The following is a 22,879-nucleotide window of genomic DNA, read 5'->3' as shown; positions in this document are numbered from 1 at the left end:
TTGGGGGGGGCAAGAAGTCTTCTAGAGTGAGCCTGAGAAAGGAGTGGAAACACATGGAGAGGAAATGCCCAAAACACAGTGACAGTGACAAAAAAATTAATGACTTAACAAGGGCGGTAATGGTGATCGAATGCTTCAACACACCACAGCCGGAATTTGCCAACAGTTCATGCCCCGTTGCCGCAGCAAGCAAGGATGGAGAATCTGGTGCTCATTCCTCAGCACCCTGGAGCAGATGGCTCTTTGGCTTATGGGTAGCTGTGCTGTGGAATCAGTGGTACCTAGTTCAGCAGAGGCTATCCTGGATGAGGGAAAGTTGCTGCCTTACACACCTGCCCCATTCACTCCTCATCCTGAAAGGTGCTACAGCATGGAACCTGCAAATGGAGTGACTGTGGACCTCCTGATTTCCTCTCCATCATTCATTCCCTTCCCTCATCCCTCCCCTTTGCTTACACTTTTAGATGGCCAAGAATAGGTGGGAGGGTGAGAGGAGGGAGAGATCTTTGAAGAATACATACCATCACTCGATCTAACATCCAGAGCCACCAGTTCAGAGAATGGCACTGTGCCAATGTTTGAGGATAGTTTAGAAACGGGATCTGCACGTTGTGTGTCATCAGGCATGAGTGGGCTAAAACCAGGATAGCTCATGTAGAAACTTATCAGAGGCTCAGGTTACACACCAGCGTTGCTGCAGGGAACTCAGTTGAGAACCTTGTTGGAGTGGACCATAGAAAAACACTGATGACTATGCACACCAAGATGCTTGCTGCACTGGCTAGCCCACCAGATATTCAACAGTCACTGACTAGGAGTTTGGAGGAATCTGGCTCCACAATGGCGCAGGGCATCATGTTTGTTTCACTGTGGAAGCGAAGGGCACCTCCACGGTAGTACTTGTGGACATAGCCATAATGGAGCATCTGTCAGCTGCTGTCTCAGCTCCAGCTCAGCAAGAGGCTTCCTTGTGCTGCACTGGATGCAGACCAAGGTCATAAGATTCCTGGCTGTCAGCACACACGCTCAGACTGCTGCCAATATCGATGCAAATTTCATGGCTTAATAGGGCATGGAAACCCTCTCAACAATCTGTGCTCCCATCGATTACAAGGATTGCTGAGGGCTGCCCTATGAGTGCAGTAATGGCACTGTGATGTTCAAATACTTTCTTAGAGGGCAGCACTGGTGCTCCCATCACTGCCACTCCATCAGTGAGCTTATTGTTGCTTCTCAACCAGCCAGCCCAGGCGGCTGTCACACATACCACGGTCTAAAGCCGCTTCCTCAATGCCCAGAGCTGGTCAAGAGCATCCTGTAACATCAACTGTCCGTGCCCTAGTGTAAGTCATGCTGAGGTCACTGCGGGGAGCACTGTGTAAGCACACTAGGCCAGGTGGCAGAGTGGCACAGTGGTTAGCAATGCTGCCTCACAGTGCCAGGGACCCGGGATGACTTCTGGTCTCGGGTCACTGTCTGTGTGGAGTTTACATACTCTCCCTGTGTCTGCGTGAGTTTCCTCCGGGTGCTCTGGTTTCCTCCCACACTCCAAAGATGTGCAGATGAGGTGGATTGGCCTGCTAAATTGCCCCTTAGTGTCAGGGGAATTAGCAGGGTAAATATGTGGGGTTACGGGGATAGGACCTGGGTGGGATTGTTGTCAGTGCAGGTTCAATGGGCCAAATAGCCTCCTTCTGCACTGTACGGATTCTATGATTCTCAGGCCAAGCATAAAGGAAATGCACAATAATGAATAGTTCTGTTTTGTTTTGTATTATTGATGTATAACTGATGAATGTTGTTGCGTGAACATTTCTGTTGTTGACTTTTATGAAATGGCTGCACTATGATGAGTTGGTGGTGAGGAAGTTTCAACTGAAGTGAAGCCTCACTATGCAGTGACTCTCAATCATCTAATTGCAGCTGCTACATGTGGTCTCCTCCTTTCCTGCTCTACTTCTTCCTCCACCTCTTCCTCCTCCCAAGGTGCCCTCCAGGTTGCAGGAAGAGGTGGCTGGGTCCTCATGATTGTCAGGTTATGGAGCATGCCACACACTAATATAAACGTGGAGTGCTGATTGTCCCTTTAATGATCAACTGACAGAGTAAGGGTCACATGACCTGAGGAACCGATCAGAGAGCAGGGTGGGGGATCACTCTGGTAACCACGGCATTCTATACTCAGAGTCATTTCAGGAGCTGAAAGCCATGAGGCTGCAAGTCTCTGGATAGTTTTAACCTGTAAATAAATGAGTTATGTTTTTCCTAAACCCATGAACTTTCAAAATGTATCCAGCTCTCTTCTGAAACCTCCTATGGAATCCACCTCCACCACTCTCCCAGGCAGCGCATTCCAAATCCCAACAACTCTCTGAGTAAAGAAGTTTCTCCTCACCTCATTCTGAGCTCTCTTGCTGACTATCTTGAAATTATGACCCCTAATCACTGACATCCAACTGGCAGAAACAGAATATCCTTCATTACCCTGTTGGGAGGATTTTCCCATGTGAAAAGACACATGGATTTGCCAGGATCTTTATAAAGACCCTCTTGAATGTGGACTACAGAGGACACTGAGTGATCTCATAGATATCATAGAATCCTAGAGTGCAGAAAGAGGCCATTTGGCCCATCGAGTCTGCACCAACCACAATTCCACCCAGGCCCTATCCCTATATCCCTACATATTTACCCACTAATCCCTCTAACCTATGCATCCCGGGACACTAAGGGGCAATTTAGAATGGCCAATCAACCTAGCCCGCACATCTTTGGACTGTAGGAGGAAACCGGAGCACCCGGGGGAAACCCACGCAGACACAGGGAGAATGTGCAAACTCCACACGGACAGTGACCCGAGCCGAGTTTCGAACCCAGGTCCCTGGAGCTGTGAAGCAGCAGTGCTAACCACTGTGCTACTGTGCCGCCCCAATTTCTAAGCAATGAAATTCCATTTGCAGATCCAAAGTGTGTTTCATAAGTGTAGTTCCATGGCTCTTGTTGGAGTTCTGCTACCTTTGTGTAATGGGATAGTAGAATGGGGTCATGAGCCATGGGTGGAGTGGGTAGCCCTTTCACCAAGCAGCCATCTTATGGTATGGGCAGACTGTTGAAGGAGGATAGCATTGTGGGTGTGCCAGGTTAATGAGAAATCACTGAGTTGAATTTCTTGCTGTGGTCACACACCAAAACACATTTTATTGAGTGATTGTGGCATTGCTCCCCATTGACACAGGGCAACCCAGTGCTACATTGGGGTACCCTGCACCCTTGAGAAATCTGCTATCCTGACAAATCCATGTGTCTTTTCAATTCAGTTTTTCCTCTTTAGGTTGTAGAGGATGAAGTCAGGGTAATGAAGGATATTCTGTTTCTACTAGTTGGATGTCAGTGATCACAATTTCAAAATAGTCAGCAAGAGAGCTCAGAGCGAGATGAGGAGAAACTTCCTTACTCAGAGTTGTTGGGATTTGGAATGCGCTGCCTGGGAGAGTGGTGGAGGTGGATTCCATCGGAGATTTCAAAAAAGAGCTGGATACATTTTTGAAAATAATGAATTTAAAGGGCTACAGAGGTAGGGCTGGAGAATGGGACTAACTGGGTAGCTCTTTCGGGAACTGGTACAGACACAATAGGCTAAATAGCCTATTCACACGGCTTCCGTTCTGTAAAATTCTATGGCCGGAATTTCACCACCCTACCTGCCACAGGAAGCGAAGCGAGCGAGGGGTGGACAATGGGAAGGTCCGTTGACCTCGGGCAGGATTTTACGGTTTCAGGATGAACGAGGCTGTAAATTCCCGCCCTTTGATTCCAACTCCTATAGAAAGTCTGAGTCACCTTCAAGATATTTCTGTCAATGACGATTTGTGCTGTTACCAGTTTCCAGCTAGAAAGAACTAGTTGTTAAGAATGTAAGGGACGGGTGATCATCACAACCACTGGGGATAGCTGCCCTTGCCCTGATAGCTCACTAGCTCCTTAGTGAAGCAACATTCTTCCCAGTTTATCCCAATGTAGGAGGCATGTTTCCAGAAGATGCTCTTGGGGTAAGGCCTACTAAAGAAAGTTGTCCTTATCATCTCTCCTTGAATAGGTTCCCCTCTCTTCCTCTTCCAGTGTCTGCTCTGCACATTCTGCACAGCAAGTGGCACCTTAACTACTGGTCCCATTCTTATGCAAGCAATGTAATTCTTTCCGCCTTTTTGTGCTCAACAGAATCTTTGAACTCATCTGGACAGCATACCACAACGCTTTCACCAACTTGCTTCGTAATACTTGTTGCTTCATGTATTTTGCGCACGTTTGTTGACCAAGTTTAGTGCCAGTGAATTTTGTCACCCTGTTGATGTCTGATGTCATGATCATACCCTTTCACCTTCTTTGGGTGCACAAAGGGGAGGAGCAGTGGCATTTCCCATGCTTCTATGATTGGCTATGTCTGTGCAAAGCTAATAGAAGTAGCCCTGTGCAATTAAGCTGCTTGTCCTATTGTGTCTTGTCCTTAAGACACAACTTTTGAAAAGTGTAAATTCATCATTTGGTGTGGTATTGAACAATACAGTCTAGGATCTGTGCTGAAATCATTGGAAGCTGGGAGACTATGGTTGTCTTCAGTGTTGCTGAGCTAATCAGTCTGTGTGCTTCGCTCCTGATCATAGTGGAAAGCATCTTTGTATAATATTGGACCAGAACTAGATCAAGTTTAACATTGAATTGCTCTAACTTGCTCCAGAAATGCAAAGTCTGAGTATATCAATGTATAATGGTAATGGGCGTTACTTGCAGCTGTGGAAACTCTAGTGCAAGTCAGCAACTTTGAAAGAGAGAATGGCAGGACAAATGAATAATGGAAGGTAAAACATCAGGAAGAGGGATTCCAATGGGTGTGGAGAAAAATTGGGAGGTGCATGCATAACAAAGAAATGGGGAATAAGTGGGATGTCCATGCATATGGGAGACTGGTTCCATGCATTGCCTCACCTGGCAATCCGGCAGGAATCACACACCCAGCCGTACTCCTTTTTGTTGAATTTGCTACAGCTTTTGCAGGTGTACAGACAGCAATCCAGACATCGACGTTTGCTGTTCACCAGGAACTGAAAGGGTTCCAGGCAGTGAATGCAATGACCTTCATTAAATTTGGCTTGCTTCGTAAGAAACTTCCTCTTAGTCGTTTCTTCTTCAATTTTAGACCTTAATTCCCTAGACAGCAGGAAGCAGGATGGAAGGGACAGGAGGAAATACAGGAAAAAAGATGAATGAATTAAAGCAAAACAAAGATATCTACTGTAAAACCTGGTGTATAAGTTGCCTCCACGTACAATTCACATTCATATGTTTACCACAACAATAAAATTATTATAGCTGGTAGCGGATTATAAATTACTTCCCTAAATTTAAGGATTATAAAAACTCGAGGATAAAATTTACAAATTGATTGGGTTGGATGGACAGATGGAAAATCCTATGAGATTCACCAACAACCCAAGCTGAATACCCAGTCTACAAGCTTAGTGAAAATTATTAAAATCTATCCTTTATGTATGAAAATGCAATGCCCACACAGTTGCATGCACTATGCCCATCCCTAGACTGACCCCATCATCCCGCAAGGGTATTTTGCCCGTGGCAGGCCAGGTGTTGGATGGCCTGCTCGTGTCCTGTAGCCGAATGGAGACCTGGAAGTGGCCAATTAATGGGGACTTAAGGGTTTCCTCCTGACACTGCTGGGACTTTTCCCGCGGCATGGAAAGACTGTGCCAAGAGTCACCTGGTGGCCTTTTGATCAGGCCAGGGGAGTGAGGGGAGTGGAATGCTTTTTGTTCAGATGGTGCTGCTGGGATATGAGAGATTTTCTCCAATTTATTGCCTAATAGCTCTGAGAGATAGATCTTTCGTTCTGCTGGGAGTGGAAGTTCCACCCCAAGTCAATGAGAGTCCTGATGGCCAGTAGATCACTGTGGGTGGACTGGCTAAGTGCAGATGGGACCCACCATTGGCTTTTTCACCAAAAGCCCAACCCTGCAACATCCCACCATGCTGCCCTAACCCTCCCCCACACCTACCCCACATAAAATTCAGCCAAAAGAATTAAACTTCCCCATACCCACTGCCTGTAAATGGTGCAGCATATCTGAGTAGGGCCACACTAACTCGTATGAGTTAGGTATGAGTTAAATAAAACAGAAATGCACCTCCAAAATTCGAAACCCAACCCAGCTACATCCCTGCACAGGGTAGGGTAGCCCATGTAGTCATCTGACCGAACAACTAAACTTCCTCATCCTAAATCCTGTAACACCAGATAATATGGACAACTATGTTATCAGAACTCCTATCGACAAAATATATAAGTTCATTGTTCAATGAAAAATTTAGAATTCTGTGGATCAATTATCATAAGGAAATATATTTGATCTTACCTAGGATCTCCCAGCATTATTGATAAGAACACATGGGTTTTTAAACAGCATGATCACCTCCCAGCACACCCCCCCACCCCAATGTCTTAGCTTTGCAGAAACATAGCTAATTGTTTCTTACTCACATTTACACTGTTTGTTTCAATCCATCCCGTGGTAACTTATTCACAAGACCATTGAGTGAAGAATATTCCACTATCTTCCCTTATAAACCTTTTCGTTTACATGTTTTTGCTGCTTTCTGCACCCTCCCCCCCATAGTGTAAACTGGGATCTGCTTTGCCTGTTCCTTTCGTAATCTTTAAAAAAAACCTTAATTAGCTCACATCAAAGCTAATTTTTCTGAAGAGAACAAGCCTGACTTTCTTGACTTTTGCATCATGAGTTAAACACAATTACCCACAGCTCATCTTTATTGCTTGAATGAGAATCTTCTCAAGGGTGCCAATATCCATTATACAACTACATGACATAAATTCTAAAATTACATTAACAAGAGATTTTATTTTCTACTAGAAACTTCATATACATTTAACTTTCAAAATGTGTGTTGGAAATTGTACAGCAAGGCATTTGTCATAGCCACAAAGTCACAACTTCGATGCAGTCTGTTTTTCTCAACTGCGACCTGATACCGGTGGCTATTTGACAACGATTTGAGCAACCTTAATCCTAATTTTTTATGAGCTGCTTTCCATAATTACAGAATTGTTATGATCAGATGGAGGCCATTTAGCCCAGCGTGTCCACGCCGACTCTCAAAATGAACATTCTGATTTAATACCACTTCCCTGCCTCAAATAATCATCTAATGCCCTCTTGAACCTGCCTCCACCACACTTCCAGGCAGTGGATTCCAGACCAAACCACTCATGTGAGAATGATTTTTTATTCTTCCTGCCAAAATTGACGATTCATATTTGTCCACATTATACTCCATTTGCCAGATTTTTGCCCACTCACTTAACCTATCAATACCTTTTATAGCTTCCTTATGTTCTCTTCACATCTTACTTTCCTACCTATCTTTGTGTAATCAGCAAATTTGGCAACCATTCCTTCAGTCCCCTCATTCAAGTCATTTCTCTAAATTGTAAACAGTTGAGATTCCAGCAATGATCCCTGTGGCACACCACTCACTGCCGATCTAAAAAGACCCATTTATGCCTCTTCTCTGCTTTCTGTTAGCCAGCCAGTCTTCTATCCTTGCCAATATGTTACCCTCTATCACATGAGCTTTTATTTTCTGCAATAATTTTTGATATGGCATAAATCGGGTGGACTCTGAGAGGCTTTTTCCCAGGGTGGAAATGGCTGCTACGAGAGGACACAGGTTTAAGGTGCTGGGGGGTAGGTACAGGGGAAATGTTAGGGGGAAGTTTTTCACACAGAGGGTGGTGGGCGAGTGGAATCGGCTGCCGTCAGTGGTGGTGGAGGCAAACTCAATAGGGTCTTTTAAGAGACTCCTGGATGAGTACATGGGACTTAATAGGATGGAGGGTTATAGGTAGGCCTAAAAGGTAGGGATATGTTCGGCACAACTTGTGGGGCCGAAGGGCCTGTTTTGTGCTGTAGTTTTTCTATGTTTCTATGTTTCTATGGCAATTTATCACACTGTGCGCGCCCAGGACACTAACTTACATGCCCCTCAGAGTGAGAATCTGTCACTTTTGAGACAGCTAACTTTGAACAGATAGGGAGAAATGGTATGGGACACTGAGGACTGCTGAGTCTTACCTCAATCTCTTTTGTCCTTCTTGGAGAAATGGCTGTACAATATCCTTAAGGGGGCAGAATCGCATGGGAGGCGAGGTGCTGCCCTTCTACTGAATTAGCCCCATCGAAGTGGAACAGGAGGATGCTGGGTTTTGCTAAACTGGAGGTTCTACATTGACCAGTGGTGGGAATTATGCTCGCACATGCCAGAGTTCCCTCGGGCACTGCAGGGTACTGGGCAGAGAATAGAGGAGTTCATCTGATGCACTGACATCCATAGGATACTGGAAATGCTGGGCAGCTTGCACTGGTTAGTGGCACTGGTGCTGAAGAGATCTGGAGAGGCAATGCCAGCTGCCTCCCCAATTGGTGATCTCCACCAGGCATTGAGCATGCCCAGCAAGGGCTGAGGATGTCACAGAGGAGGCTGAAAGTGTCACCACTGATGGGATGTCCTAATCAATGCCAGTCTCCTTTGCCCCTCTAACTGAGAAACCATGTTTGTAACAACAAGTGACAAAGGCTACAGCAGCCTCTGGATGGGACCCTACCAACACTTCCATAACAAGGACAACAAGCCAGTGCTTGATTGATACCCTATCCACCACCCAACATATTCACTCCCTCTACCACCATCGCAGAGTGGCAACAGCGAATACCATCTACAAGATGCATTGCAGCAACTCACCAGGGCTCCATTTCCCAAATCCTCTATTGCTTAGAAAGATAAGTGTTGCAGATACATGGGAACACCACTTTCTGCTAGTTCACCTCCAAGTCACTCACCATCCTGACTTGAAAATATATCACCATTCCTTCACTGTTGCTGGGTCAAAACCTTGGAACTCCCTTCCTAACAGCACTGTGGGGTGTGTCTATACCACAGGGACGACAGTGGCTCACGAAGGTGGTTCACCACTGTCATCTCAAGGGCAATTAGAAATGGGCAATAAATGCTGGCCTAGTCATCAATGCTCACATCCTTTGAAAGAATATATTTTAAAAATTGCATCTCAGCCACAGGCTGAAACAAGGGAGCAGGACATAAAGGGTCTACATCAATGGGGACAAATTAGAAATGGTCGAGAGCTTCAAGTTTTTAAGTGTCCAGATCACCAACAACCTGTCCTGGCCAACCATGCCAACACTATAATTTAGAAAGCCCAACAACGCCTCTACTTTCTCAGAAGGCTAAGGAAATTTGGCACATCTGCTACGACTTTCACCAACTTTTACATATGCACCATAGAAAGCATTCTTTCTGGTTGTATCATAGCTTTGTATGGCTCCTGCCTTGTCCAAGAAACTACAAAGGGTCATGAATAAAGCCCAGTCCATCACTCAAACCAACCTCCCACCCATTGACACTGTCTACACTTCCCGCTGCCTTGGAAAAGCAACCAGCATAATTAAGGACCCCACGCATGTCATGGTGAAAGCAGCAGAATACCACAATGACCAAGAGGAGGTTATTAGAGGGCTGCATCGGATTGGTCCAGGCATCAAAACGTGTGTTGAGATATCTGATGGCCTGCTCAGTGGTGGGCTTGGTGAGCTTTGGTTTTATTGACTTTGTGCCTTTGTCTTAGGATTCTATACAGAGGTGAGTATCCAACTCTTTAAGGGACATTCCACATCCTTTAGGATTCGTCCACACACCTTATAGACTAGAATGTGGATCTGAGGCAGCTTGGACTGCTGAAGGATAAAAGAGTCATGGCAGCTGCCAGGAAAGCTAGTGCACACATGGAGGAAGCCCTTGCTGTAGTTGCAGACTGGGTAGTGGATTGAGAGAGTGAAAGCCTGTCCTGTTGGTGAAGCTGACTGGAAGGTTACTGGGTTCCTTGATGGCCACATGGGTGTCATTGATGGTGCCAAGCACCTGGAGGAATCTAGAGATAGCAGCAAAATCTAATTCTGTCTCTCCCTGTAAGACCATATCTGTTGTTGTAGTAATGTGCTGTCCAGCTCTGGAAGAAAGGGCATCAGTGAGCTGCAGGATGAAGTAGTGGACTTCCATTTGTGAGATACCACCAAGCTGATCCTTGGAAAGAGCCAAAAGTAAAGAAGTTCAAGGCTGCAGTAACTTTGACAGCCACTGTCTGGACATCATGCCCAGTGCTGTGAGGTGTGAGGTCTTCAGTGAAGAGGGCACAGATGCCTGTGACCATCTACCTCAAGAGTGGAAGTCTCCTGAATCACTGGATCCAAAATGTCTCCAAGTAGCTCCAACTTTGGCAGTCGATGCAGTGTTGAGAGTTTGACCTCCACTGCTTTCCTACCCCACTTTCCTTTCCCGTGCTCCATCTTTCCTGTATATGGTGTTGCCAATTATCACGACTGGGCCCAAAATCAGAGTCATATCCCCATTGCCAAATCCTTTTGAACAGCAGGCCATCGTTTGCTCAGCATGCATTTTGATACCTGGACCAATCAAGTGCAACCCTCCCATTGTGATTGGTAGACTTGCCCCCTGTTCTTCTGGTTCCATGATGCAAGAGCTTGTTAACCCTGTTCGATGCCCAAGCACTGAGTGTATACATTCCCCAGCAGCAGTGCAGCGTCAAGATCACTCCCTTACCAAACCCCGCCTTGCTCTGCTGGTTATCTTATCAAGCCAGAGGTAATGTCACTGGACGAGTAATCCAGAGGCCCAAGCTAATGCTCTGTGGACATGGTGTCGAGTTCCACCATGGCAGCTGGTGGAGTTTATATTCAATCTGTAATTGAAAGCGAGTCCATGGTGACCACTGACGTAAAAAAAACAACTGGTTTACTAATTCCCTTCAGGGAAGGAAATTTGCCTTCCTTACCTGGTCTGGCCTACATGACTCCAGACCCATAGTAATGTGGTTGACTTTTAGCTGCCCTCTGAAATGGCCTAGCAAGCCACTCAGGTCAAGGGCAAATTGGGATGGGCAACAAATGCTGGTCTTACCAGTGACACCCACATCTCATGAAAGAATTTTTAAAAAATGATATGCTGGCCGGTGCCAGTCTTTTCAGTCCCCACCCCCACCCCCTTCCTTCCTGCATCAGCTGCATCCCAACCAGCACCCATGTTCCTGAGTTCAGGCTTCCCGAAAATTCGGCCCTTACGTTACTGATACTGAAGCTGACCTTTTGTTCTATAAACCATCGAAAGACACAGACGAGCTTTGTGGACATAATGAATAAGGGACTTTCTGTCCTGATAAAACAGGGAAATCATGAGTGAAGAAACCACAGCTTGTCATTGACATGTGATGTTTACTGATCCTTATGACTTATATCCCAAAGGCATTGATTTTCCAGCTAAATTTTGTCTCGTCTCAATCTCAATCTTGATGCAGCAGAAGAATAAATTCTGGAAATGACGTCAGTAACATTATGGAATATTTTGAATTGAAGCAGAACCTACGATTTGTCATAAAGATACTTGGTCAAAGTTGACCGCGGTGCCCATGAGCTAGGTAAATGACCAATCCTCACTGTGATCCAGTGACTGAGGAAAGAGATCTGATAACTGAAATTATCTTTTCTTATTATTTTATTGTGCCGGAGCGGCATGGTGGCACAATGGTTAGCATTGTTGCCTCACAGCTCCAGGGACCCAGATTCAATTCCAACCTTGGGTGACAGACTGTGGGGAGTCTGCACATTCTCCCCGTTTCTGCGTGGGTTTCTTCCAGGTGCTGCGATTTCCCTTCACAGTCCAAAGATGTGCAACTTAGGTGAATTGGCCATGCTAACTTGCTCCTTAGTGTCCCAAGGTATGTAGGTTAGATGGATTAACCATGGTAAATGTGTGGGGTTGTAGGGATAGGGTGGGGAGAGAGCCTGGGTAAGATACTAAGTCGGTGCAGACTGAGTATCTTACCCAGATGGGCCGAATGGCCTCTTTTGCACTGTAGGGATTCTATGATTTCCTTACATGATTCTATCAGGTGTGTGGTTTGTGCTGCAACACCAGGGGAGAGTGAAGGTTACAGCACTGGACAGAGAGACCATGATCCTGACTGCTCCAATGAAACCGAAGAGGAGAAAAAGCACATTTGAGTTTGGTGACAGAAGGATATTGCTTGTCTGAAATACAGGAAGGGGAAACATCCAAATAGGAACTGGGAATAATTAGATATATCAATTGTCAATCCAGATTTGATGAGCTAAATGACTTCCTTCTGTATGAGAAGAGTTTCCAATTATATATATGTTCCATCACTAAGACACCTCCTTGACTTCCATAAAATCACCTGGCTATGATCCTGCCTCAGCTTACCTGCTGCTGACTATTCCAATACTTGCCTGGCCAGACTCCCATCTTTCACAGAATCTGTAACCTCATGGCATGTCACATCCCTCATTCTACCATTACCATGAAGCCAGAGTACAAACATTTGGTCAATGATGAATGTGCGAGAATGTGTCAGGACCATCATCAATCACTAAAAATGAGATGTAACCATGGTGAAGTTATAACACTGGAAGCTCAGCAGCGGAAGCAACATATGATAGACATAATTAACTAATTTCACAACCAATGGATCAGATCAAAGTTCTAAAGTCATAACAATTCCAGTCATGAATTGAGGTGGTCAATAATCAACAAACAAGAAAAGGATACTCCAAACATTCCTATCCTCTGTGACAGCACAGCTCAGCACATCAGTGAAAACACAAGGCTAAAATGTTGAAAATGGATGATCCATCTCAGCCTCCTGCTGAGGTCCCCTGCAATAAGGATGTCATTCTTCAGATAATTTGATTCATTCCATGTGTTATCAAGGAACTGCAGAAGATACTGGATACAGCAAAGGATATTGACCCTGACAACATCAGAGTTGTAATACTGAATGAAGATTGTGTTCCGGAACTAGCCATGCCCCTAACTAAGCTTTCTGCTATGGCCACAACACAGCAAATTTGTGAATAATTGACCGGATATAGCTTGTCTACAAAAAGGGCAGGACAAATCCAATCTGGCCAATTACTGCCCATCAGCACATATACTCACCGCTGTCATCTAATAATGATAAAATACCTAATTGCTAATAAGGGAATGGGTAGACACGTTATGGGTTCATTTGTTAAGACTCAGCACATGATAATAGTTTGACATCAGAATAAAGCTTGAAGACAACACAGCTGTCTGCTGTGCTCTGCTCAAAGAAAAAGTAAAACTAAGAGTGGATCATAAGATAATTTCACTTCCAGTAATGTCATGCTGCTATTCATTAAAGACATATTACAACGTCCCCCTTTATTTTTGTCCCCTTCTAGAGAAGTATAATATTTACAATACATGTTCATGTTTAGTTGCCCTCAGATAAGTGTATAAAACAAACAGATTTTTGAGTCTCTGATGCATAAAGGTAATCTGCTGGTGCATACAGATCTTGTAATGGTGATCTTGTCTGGAGGTTTCTTTAATTGCTCACAGCAAACTGTGAGATTGTCATTCTTGGATGTTGTTCCTGGTTGCATTTGGGATCTTGACCTAGATTCGATAGAGCGGTATAGTGGTGGAAGAGCTGGGATGGATCTGATTTTTTCTTGGTTACGTCCCACCGTTGCACCTTTGTGTACAATGACTTCATAGGACCTTGGTACTGAACAAATCCTTGTTACCTCAGCTAGCTGCCTCTTTCTGTGGGATCCTGGATGTGAACTTGTTGTCCCAACTGTACACTTGATAATTCCATAACTGCATTTTTATTGTGAACATTTATCATCTTCTCATGCAATTTTAAAAGTATCTGAGAGAGTAGAATTGTTAAGAGTAGGTACATTAGTATGCTGTGATTTGCCAAACATGACCTCTGCCGGTGTTGGAATTGATGCAATTAAAAGTATTGCTCTCAGATGTAACATTGCAATGTATAAATCTTGTTCGATGTGTCTATATTTGAGAATTAGAGATTTCACCATGTAAACGATTCATTCAGTTAGGCCATTAGATCTAGGATAATGAGGAGAAGAAATAGTGTGGTGAATATTCCACATCTCATAAACATCCTGAGGACCACTCTTTTTTGGTATATTTACAAATAACTTGGATATTGGAATTTGCCAATGACACCAGTGTGGCAAACATAAGGATGATATCAATTGATTGCAACAGGACATAGATAGGCTAGCAGAATGAGCAGACAAATGGCAAATAGAACTTAATAAACAAAAGTATGAGATGATGCATTTTGGCAAAAGGAGTATGGTCAGCAAGTATAGCACAATTCTAAAGATTATGCAAGGACAGAGGGGACCTGGACATTCCTGGCATAGATGTTTGAAGGACAAAAGCAGGGAAGTGACCTGAACCTTTATAAAGCTTTCATTCGACCACAACCAGAGCAGTGTGCCCAGTTCTGCTCAACACACTTTAGGAAGAATATCATTGGTCTGGATTAGATTACATGGTTGCAAGTATGTAGTCAGTGATATGCAAGGCATCACAACTAATTGAGACAGGCTAAATTGGTCTTTACCAGTCTCTCATTTTTAGATATTCCTATACATGATAGGGTAATGTAGAGAGAGACATCTGCCTGATCTGTGTGGAGCAGCATTTCTCCTAACCTGTGCTATATATAAAACAGTGAAGTACGCAATGGGCCAATCTAAAGTGAATTTATTCTGTTTTACTTACCTTGGGAGTGCTTCATTAATAATGCAATGCAAACAAGGCTAACACATTTAACTATGCTATACATGAAATAGTGTCTGTCCTCCTCCTCCTCCTCTGGGTCCCATCACCTCTTAGCAGCCATGGACCTCCATCAGCTTGGTCCATGATTAAGCTCGGCAAAGTACTGAGTGGCTTAGCTGTCACCTTCTGCAGTATGGCTGACCAGGAAACTCTCCTGTTCTGCCTGCCATATTGGAATGATTTACAGGCTGCATGGCCACCTTATGAAGACACCTTCTGTGGCCATCCAGTCCTGAAGTGGGACTTGAACCCAGAGTTTCTGGCCTGGAGATAGGAAGACTAGACCATTGTCTCTCAGCCTAACAATAGATTCAAAAATATATAAAAAGTTAGAATTACGCCACTCCATCGGGGAGCAAATAAAAAAAGTGCATTGGGGAGGTCCAGAATTTGAGTTTAGCAGCTGACAAAAGTACCCTTGTTTCACTTGCCTTGTTTAATTCAACAAAGAGGTAAACATTTCAAACATTTCAAAAGAGGGCAGTGACACCATGGCTGAACATGATTCCATTACTAAAACACTCTAAGAAAATTCTGCAACCGGTATTAAAATTACAAAACTACTTTTTGATTTGATTCATTATTGTCACATGTATTAACATACAGTGAAAAGTATTGTTTCTTGCACGCTATACAGACAAAGCATACCGTACATAGTGAAGGAAAGGAGAGTGAGAAATGTAGTGTTACAGTCATTGCTAGGATGTTAAGAAAGATCAACTTAATACGAGGTAGGTCCATTCAAAAGTCTGATGGCGGCAGGGAAGAAGCAGCTCTTGAGGTAGTTGGCACGTGTCCTCAGACATTTGTACTTTTTTTCCGACGGAAGAAGTGGAGGAGAGTATGTCTGGGGTCCTTGATTATGCTGGCTGCTTTTCCAAGGCAGCAGGAAGTGTAGACAGTGTCAATGGGTGGGAGGCTGCTTTGAGTTCATGACCCTTCATAGTTTCTTGCGGTCTTCGACAGAGCAGGAGCCATACCAAGTTGTGATACAACCAGAAAGAATGCTTTCTATGGTGTATTTGTAAAAGTTGGTGAAAGTCGTAGTGGACATGCCAAATTTCCTTAGTTTTCTGAGAAAGTAGAGGTGTTGGTGGGCTTTCTTAACTATCGTGTTGGCATGGGTGGGGGGTGGAAACCAGGATGGATTGTTGGTGATCTGGACACCTCAAACTTGAAGCTCTCGACCATTTCTACTTCATCCCCATTGATATAGACAAGGCTATGTTTCCTGAAGTTGATGACTATCTCCTTCATTTTACTAACATTGAGGGAGAGATTATTGTCGTCACACCAGTACACCAGATTTTCTATCTCATTCCTGTACTCCGTGTCATCATTGTTTGAGATCCGATCCACTACGGTGGTGTCATCAGCAAACTTGAAAATCAAGTTGGAGGGAAATTTGGCCACACAGTCATAGGTGTATAAGGAGTATAGTAGGGGGCTGAGGACACAGCCTTGTGGGGCACCGGTGTTGAGGATGATCGTGGAGGAGGTATTGTTGCCCATCCTTACTGATTGCGGTATGTGAGTTAGGAAGTTCAGGATCCAGTCCGGCAGAGGGTGGGAACGAGCCCCAGGCCCTGGAGTTTGGAGATGTGTTTTGTAAGAATAATGGTGTTGAAGGCTGAGCTGTAGTCGATAAATAGGAGTCTGACATAGGTGTCTTTGTTATCTAGGTGTTCCAGGGTTGAGTGCAGGGCCAACGAGTTGGCATCTGCTGTGGACCTGTTGCTGATTCGTGCCATGACTAAACTTTCGAAGCACTTCATAATGATGGATGTCAGAGCCAGCAAAGGATAGTTGTTAAGGCACGCTGCTTGGTTTTTCTTTGGTTCTGGGATGATGATCATCCTCTTGAAGCAGATAGAGACCTCAGATTGCTGTAAAGGGAGGTTGAAGATGTCTGCGAATACTCCTGCCAGCTGGTCCGCTCAGGGTGTGAGGGCGTGCTGTCGCTGACCTCTTGCTCAAAATAGGCATAGATTGCATTGAGCTGATCGGGGCTTCCACCCTGGAAGCCTCGGATGAACCTGTATCTGGGGTCACCATTGCAGATGTCAGAGCAGCCTTCTCGAAGGTCAACCCACAGAAAGCGACTGGCCCGGATGGGGTATCTGGACGAGGACTCAAATCCTGCATGGACCAGCTGACAGGGATATTCGCAGACATCTTCAACCTCTCTTTACAACAATTTGAGGTCCCTATCTGCTTCAAGATGATGACCATCATGCCTTAATGTCTATCCTCTGCTGGCTCCCAGATTGTCTGGATTGGTGCCGGCGATTTTACATGCCTTCATCTTGTAGCCTATTATGTCTTGCAGACCTTGCCACAGTCGGCGGGGGGTCCGCGTGGCTAACCTAGGACTCTAGCTTGGTCCAGGACTGTCTTTTGGCATCTTTGATTGATCTCCTTAGATCATATCTGGCTTTCTTGTATAGGTCAGGGTCGCCTGACTTAAATGCCTCAGACCTGGACTTCAACAAGCAGTGGATATCCCTATTCATCCATGGTTTGCTGTTGGGAAACAAGTGGATTTGCTTCTTTGGCACACAGTCTTCTTCCTAATGAAGTCAGTTACTGTAGTGGCGTACTCGTTCAGACTGGTCACAGAGTTTTTAAATACTGACCAGTCTACTGACTCCAAGCAGCCCCGTAGGAGATCATCCAATTCCTCAGACCAGCATTGCTCGACTTTCTTTGATGGATTCTCCCTTTTCAGTTTTTTTATTCAAAAAGTCAAAAATAAAGGCCTTTCTTGACAAGACCAACATGTTGCTTAAAGCTGATATCACTTCAATCAGCAACTTAGGAATTAGCATTATCAGGGTTTTTGTTGCCAGTTTTCCCCTGAACTATTTTGGAAATCTGTGGACAAGCTTTGACATACATTTGCATGAAATTGACAAGGCCACACCCTATTCAGAAGCAGAGAGACGCAGATACCTGAAAAGCCACACCAGAGGTTTGACCACAGGGCCATTCATTTTAGTTTCTTATTCAAAACTTCAAACAATGCAAGTGTTGCTGAGGTGTTGGTCTGGATTACCTGCTTAAATTCTGAAGGTTTAAACACATGGGAGATGGAACTGGACATCATGGTGAGGTAATGGGGGAATTGCAAAACAGATGTCATTACATTGGTTGCTTGTTCGATCCACTGCCCCATATTTAGTTCCATTAACTTCAACAGGATCTGTCGTACGGAGGTCGGTAAACAGGGTTTCTAAATGTTTTCTGTCCCCACCCAAGTCCAATTTAACTCCAAGCATCTTCTGACTCATACACAACAGTGCTACTAACTGATAAATAGCTGCTTTCTTAGCTAAACACTCAATGTTCCCCTTTTACAAGTTCTTTGGCTAGGCAATTGTAATTGGTAAAACAAAAACACAAATTTCACTCAACACTACATTTTCTGCCAGGTCAAAATGAAATCTGAGAATTCTACGGCAGGTCTGTTAAATATCCAAAGATCTTTTTGAAGTTTAAAGAACACAAAAACTTCCGTTTGACATACTTTAGTCACAGGAACAACTCATGCCGCCTCCAAATATAAAATGAAACATTTTGTTTGTTCAGTGGGTGGTTTAGGTCCTTGGACATTCAGTCAATAGCATAAAAGTTTTCCTAAGCATTACCTTATCGCTGAATCAATACATGCCCAAGGCAAGCAGAATTGCTTCAGTGCAATTCCAAAAATCAGCCAGCCACAAACAAGTCTTCTCTGTCTTCTGGCTACGTCAAGAAGGGTGTTACGTCAAATGGTTTCAACAATCTCATTCCAGAGGGCATGGCTGAAAAAATCCTGCATTAGATCATGCTGCAAAATTCTGTGAAGACCCGATGGGTTAAAATAAAACATTGGAAATTCGGGCAGCATTCTTCCAGCAGAAGACTTACGGCATGTTGTTGCAGGAGTCCTGGTGTACAAATGTGTTGTCTGATGTTTTGATATTTTCTTGGTCTCCCTTCATAACTTCTGCAGAAATCCAGCAGAAACACACATAAGCGAAAACTTTTATTCATTTACTGTGTATTCAGTTATTGGGCTAGAAGTTTGGCTCTGCAGCAAGTGGAAGCAAAGGTCCTGAAAATGCAAAATGCAGCACTTCTGGCCACTTCCAGCCTAGCAAGGGCCCCAAGTTTGAAGTGGACAGGCATGGACATGCTGTGTGTGTGTGTGTGTGTGTGTGTGTGTGCTAGAAGCATCCCAAGTGGTCAAACTGTGACCACAAACAATTGCTCCAGTTGATTTGGCAAATGTTCCTGAAATTTAAACTACGCAGCTCCGCTGAACCCATGTGCTATCCACTCACCAAAGAACATGTTTCCAGCTGGAAGAAGAAACCTCTTATCAGCACTCTTTGAAGGCATCGGCATCCAAATTGCAGATAGGGTGATTTAAATTAACCACTGTTATTGAAAAGTTTGTGGAGGAACTGTGGAATGTTTTTAGAGATTCTGTGGTGATTTGCACGTGATATTGCTGCATCCTCACAAGGAGCACAGAGGATTTGGTAATTTTTCCACACAAAGGTGCAACAGGTATGAGGGCTGCGGTGACACCTGGGTTTGCAACATGGTAAACACAGTCCACATCATTTGCAACATGGCACAGGGCAATGAGCAGAGAGGATGCTCTGTGCAAAGGAGAGAGGAATTGGAGGCATGGAAGAGGCATCTGACACTCCTCCAGATGGGCTGCCGTGACTGTCTATTCAGTCTCCTGAGGACAGTAACCCTCCATCACCATTGCTCCACTGTATCCACTTTCTCATTCATCTGCAACATCCCATCACAATGTCATTAGACATCTCATAGAATCCCGAGTACAGAAGGAAGCTATTCGGTACACCAACTCTATGAGTAGCCAACCATGGCCTTCTCCATGGCCCTATCCATGTAACACATTTACCATGGTTAATCCACCTAATCTATAGCTCTTGGGACAATAAAGTTTTTACCATGGCCAGTCCATCTAACCTGTACATCTTTGGACTATGGGGGGAAATTGGAGCATCTGGAGGAAACCCACACAAACACGGAGAGAACATGCAAACTCCACAAAGTCACCAAAGTACGGAATCGAACCCAGGTCCCTGGCGATGTGAGGCAGCAGTGCTAACCACTGTGCTACCGTGTTTCGTGGCACTGCTGCTAGCTTTTCACAACCAGACCCGGGGAGCTAACCTCCCCGGTCACCTGCTGCCACTGTCACAATCATGAGATTTGTAAGATTATTATGTTTTGGGAACAAAAACACAGATTGCAGCAGTTCAAGAAGGCAACTCACCACCATCTTCTCAACAGCAATTAGGGAGGGGTAATAAATGCTGGCCTAGTCAGCAAAGCCCAAATTCCTTGAATGAATGAAAGGAAAACTCAGATAATGGAACCCCATTCAATTTACAAAGGTCCCTGGCTCTCCAGCATATGTCCTGATGGCTTGTGAATCCTGGAAAAGCCTGCAATGGCTGAGACTCCATGGTCTGGGTGGCAGGTTCCCTCAATGAGGACCTTCTCACAGCCACCTTTATTCTCCATATGAGTGCCAGAGAGCTGAGCGCAATCTGCCATATGCTGGGGTATCAAGGGTCCTCATCTGGGGTTGGCTGCATGTCACTTAGAGAGAGAAGGTGGAGACAGACATTCTGAGGGTGGGGGAGGGGGGCTAACATGTCACTCCCCATTAGGCCATAAGTCAGTTCATGCACTGACTGCCCAGGTGTCTTGAGTTTGATAGCATGACAGCAGTAAGATTAAGAGATGTGCAGTCCTGACTATTCACAGTGCATGCCAGTGTAGCCCTAATCTGCCTTTGAAAGTACTGGTGCTCTCTCACAATCCAACGATTTGGACAATTGACCATCATTATCGGACCTTCAACACTCTCAGCTGCCTCAGTCTGCGTTGACATTCTATCCAAGTGAGTGTGAGAATCCTTCATTGTCAAGTGTTTAAGGTTGGTGGCTGGGTATCCAGAGGGGCAGCATAGCGCCTCACACCAGTAACCACACACCTGTACCGGCGGTGCATCATGCCTCATCATATCAAGGGAGGGTACAGCCATGTAGGAGGCAGTTGGCGACTGTGAGGGGGCATGGACAATGCAGAGATGATGATGTGGTAACGGTCAGGAGCCAATTAGATGGCACACGACACCGGAAATGGTGTAGGGTTGTCAGCTTCCAGAATCATGAGGACACAGGTGCTGGGAAGGATTGAGAGGCCTGGGATAATAACCTTACAAACTGTATCTTTCTCTCCTTTTCCCATCCCTCACAGAGGAACCATGAGGGTTGAGATTGAGCCAGTAGAGCTGGCAGCAATTGTCGTTGCTACTGTGGTGGCTGACAGGCATCACCGTTTGCTGCCAGGCCATCCTAGGCTGGAGGCCAAACTGGAACAATGGGGCTGCTGGCCAGAGTCAGAACCCAGCCACCCATCAGCCCAAAGAGGGGGCCAGAAGATGGCGGAGAAGGAGACCTCGACTGTATAGGACTCGCTCGTCCTATAATGAGCTGCTGGACACCAGTGCCGCTGGAAACTCTGTCTGAGCAAGGAGACAGTGCGGCACCTAGAATCCCTACATGGAATCTCTACAGTGCAGAAGGAGGCCATTCAGCCCATCTAGTCTGCACTGACCACAATCCCGCCCAGACCCTATCCCCGTAGCCCCATGAATTTACCCTAGCTAGTCCCCCTGACACTAAGGGGCAATTTAGCATGGCCAGTCTACGTAACCCACACATCTTTGGACTGTGGGAGAAAACCGGAGCACCCGGAGGAAACCCACGTGGACATGGGGGAGAATGTGCAAACTCCACACAGACAGTGACCCAAGTCGGGAATTGAACCCTGGTCCCTGGCACTGTGAGGCAGCAGTACTAACCACCGTGTTGCCCCTGTGCCATGTCCTCGCAGGCCTGGCGCCTCATGGGGGAGGAGGACACCCAGTACCGGTGGCCGTGAAGGTCACGGCAGCCCTGAATCTTTTCGCCACTGGATCATTCCAAGGCTCAAGCAGGCATCTCTCAGGCATCAGCCCAAGTGTGCACCCGGAAACTCATGGATGCCATGTATGGCTGGGCACCCCACTACATTCATTTTGACCTGGGCAAAGCCCAGCAAGATGCTCGGGCTGCAGGCTTTGCAACTATGGCAGGAATGCCTCAGGTGCAGGGAGCTATAGATGGCATTACGAGTCCTGTGCATCAGGGATTTTCCCTCATCAACTGCAAGGGTTCCATTCCCTGAATGTCTAAATTGTGAGTTTGAGTCCCACTCCAGGACTGCATGGCCACCAAAGGTGCGTTCTTAACATGGCTAAACAGCTTGATTATTAACCTTTCAATCCTTGCAATACACGTGATGGCAGGCAGGCAGTAGGAGCAGGAGTTTAGTCAAGCTTGGTGCACAGTGACACCCCTTAAGTTATAGCCTCTGGTGACAGGTTTGCAACCTGTTCCAGGAAGAAAAGGCCATGTAAAAAGACATAAATATATGCTTTGTCTGCCTTATGTGTCACTGGACATTGGAAAGCTCCAAGTCTAAGCCTCAATAAACAAAGGCCTGGTAATGTTGCTTCAGAATAGTATTCCAGTAATCAGGTACAGGTAATCTTTCCAAATAGCGTCTCCTTAGATGTACTGATACAGCTGTTGTAATTTATTATGTTTCCCTAATTCCCTTTCATCTCCTCATGGTGGTTATGGTTCCAGAGGTCTCCCTTCAGTGTTTCACTTAAGTAACCATTTTTTGTGTGTGAATCTAAACAAGAAAAGATTGAGAACCCAGTACAATTTCAACCTCATGAGTAATCAGGAATGAGAAAACTTTGGCTTTTGAGTGCTGTGAATATCACAGGTACAAATGAAATACATATTATGCTGGACTAAGTGCCCACCTGAATTTTATAGATCTTGTGAATGGCCATAACAGATAGGTAGCTGCCAACTTGTGACAATGCTCTGATGAGACTGGAGCACCACTAGGGAAATATTAAAACTTGATATTCTAGGACGAGTCTTGTTCCACTCAAAAT

General features: G+C 45.1%; 1 protein-coding gene across 10 annotated transcripts in view; it reads right to left on the bottom strand.

Annotated features, from left to right (window-relative positions):
• The window catches only part of LOC144503796 (melanophilin-like), a 163,060-nt gene that overhangs the window by 124,192 nt on the left and 15,989 nt on the right, over window positions 1-22,879 (bottom strand). For 8 of the 10 annotated variants that reach the window (XR_013499558.1, XM_078228691.1, XM_078228695.1 and 5 more), the window contains exon 4: window positions 4,984-5,205. The exons of the other annotated variants lie outside the window; for them this stretch is intronic. Coding sequence is in view for 7 of the 8 variants with exons in the window: in XM_078228691.1 (XP_078084817.1) it covers window positions 4,984-5,205 (222 nt within the window). In the remaining variant the exon portion in view is untranslated. The remainder of the gene's footprint in view (window positions 1-4,983; window positions 5,206-22,879) is intronic. 10 annotated transcript variants of the gene reach the window in all.

The sequence above is a fragment of the Mustelus asterias genome, chromosome 14 (assembly GCF_964213995.1).
Source record: "Mustelus asterias chromosome 14, sMusAst1.hap1.1, whole genome shotgun sequence".
Taxonomy (NCBI): domain Eukaryota; kingdom Metazoa; phylum Chordata; class Chondrichthyes; order Carcharhiniformes; family Triakidae; genus Mustelus; species Mustelus asterias.
Note: the sequence above shows the minus strand (reverse complement) of the source record. Positions and strands in the feature narration are given on the sequence as shown.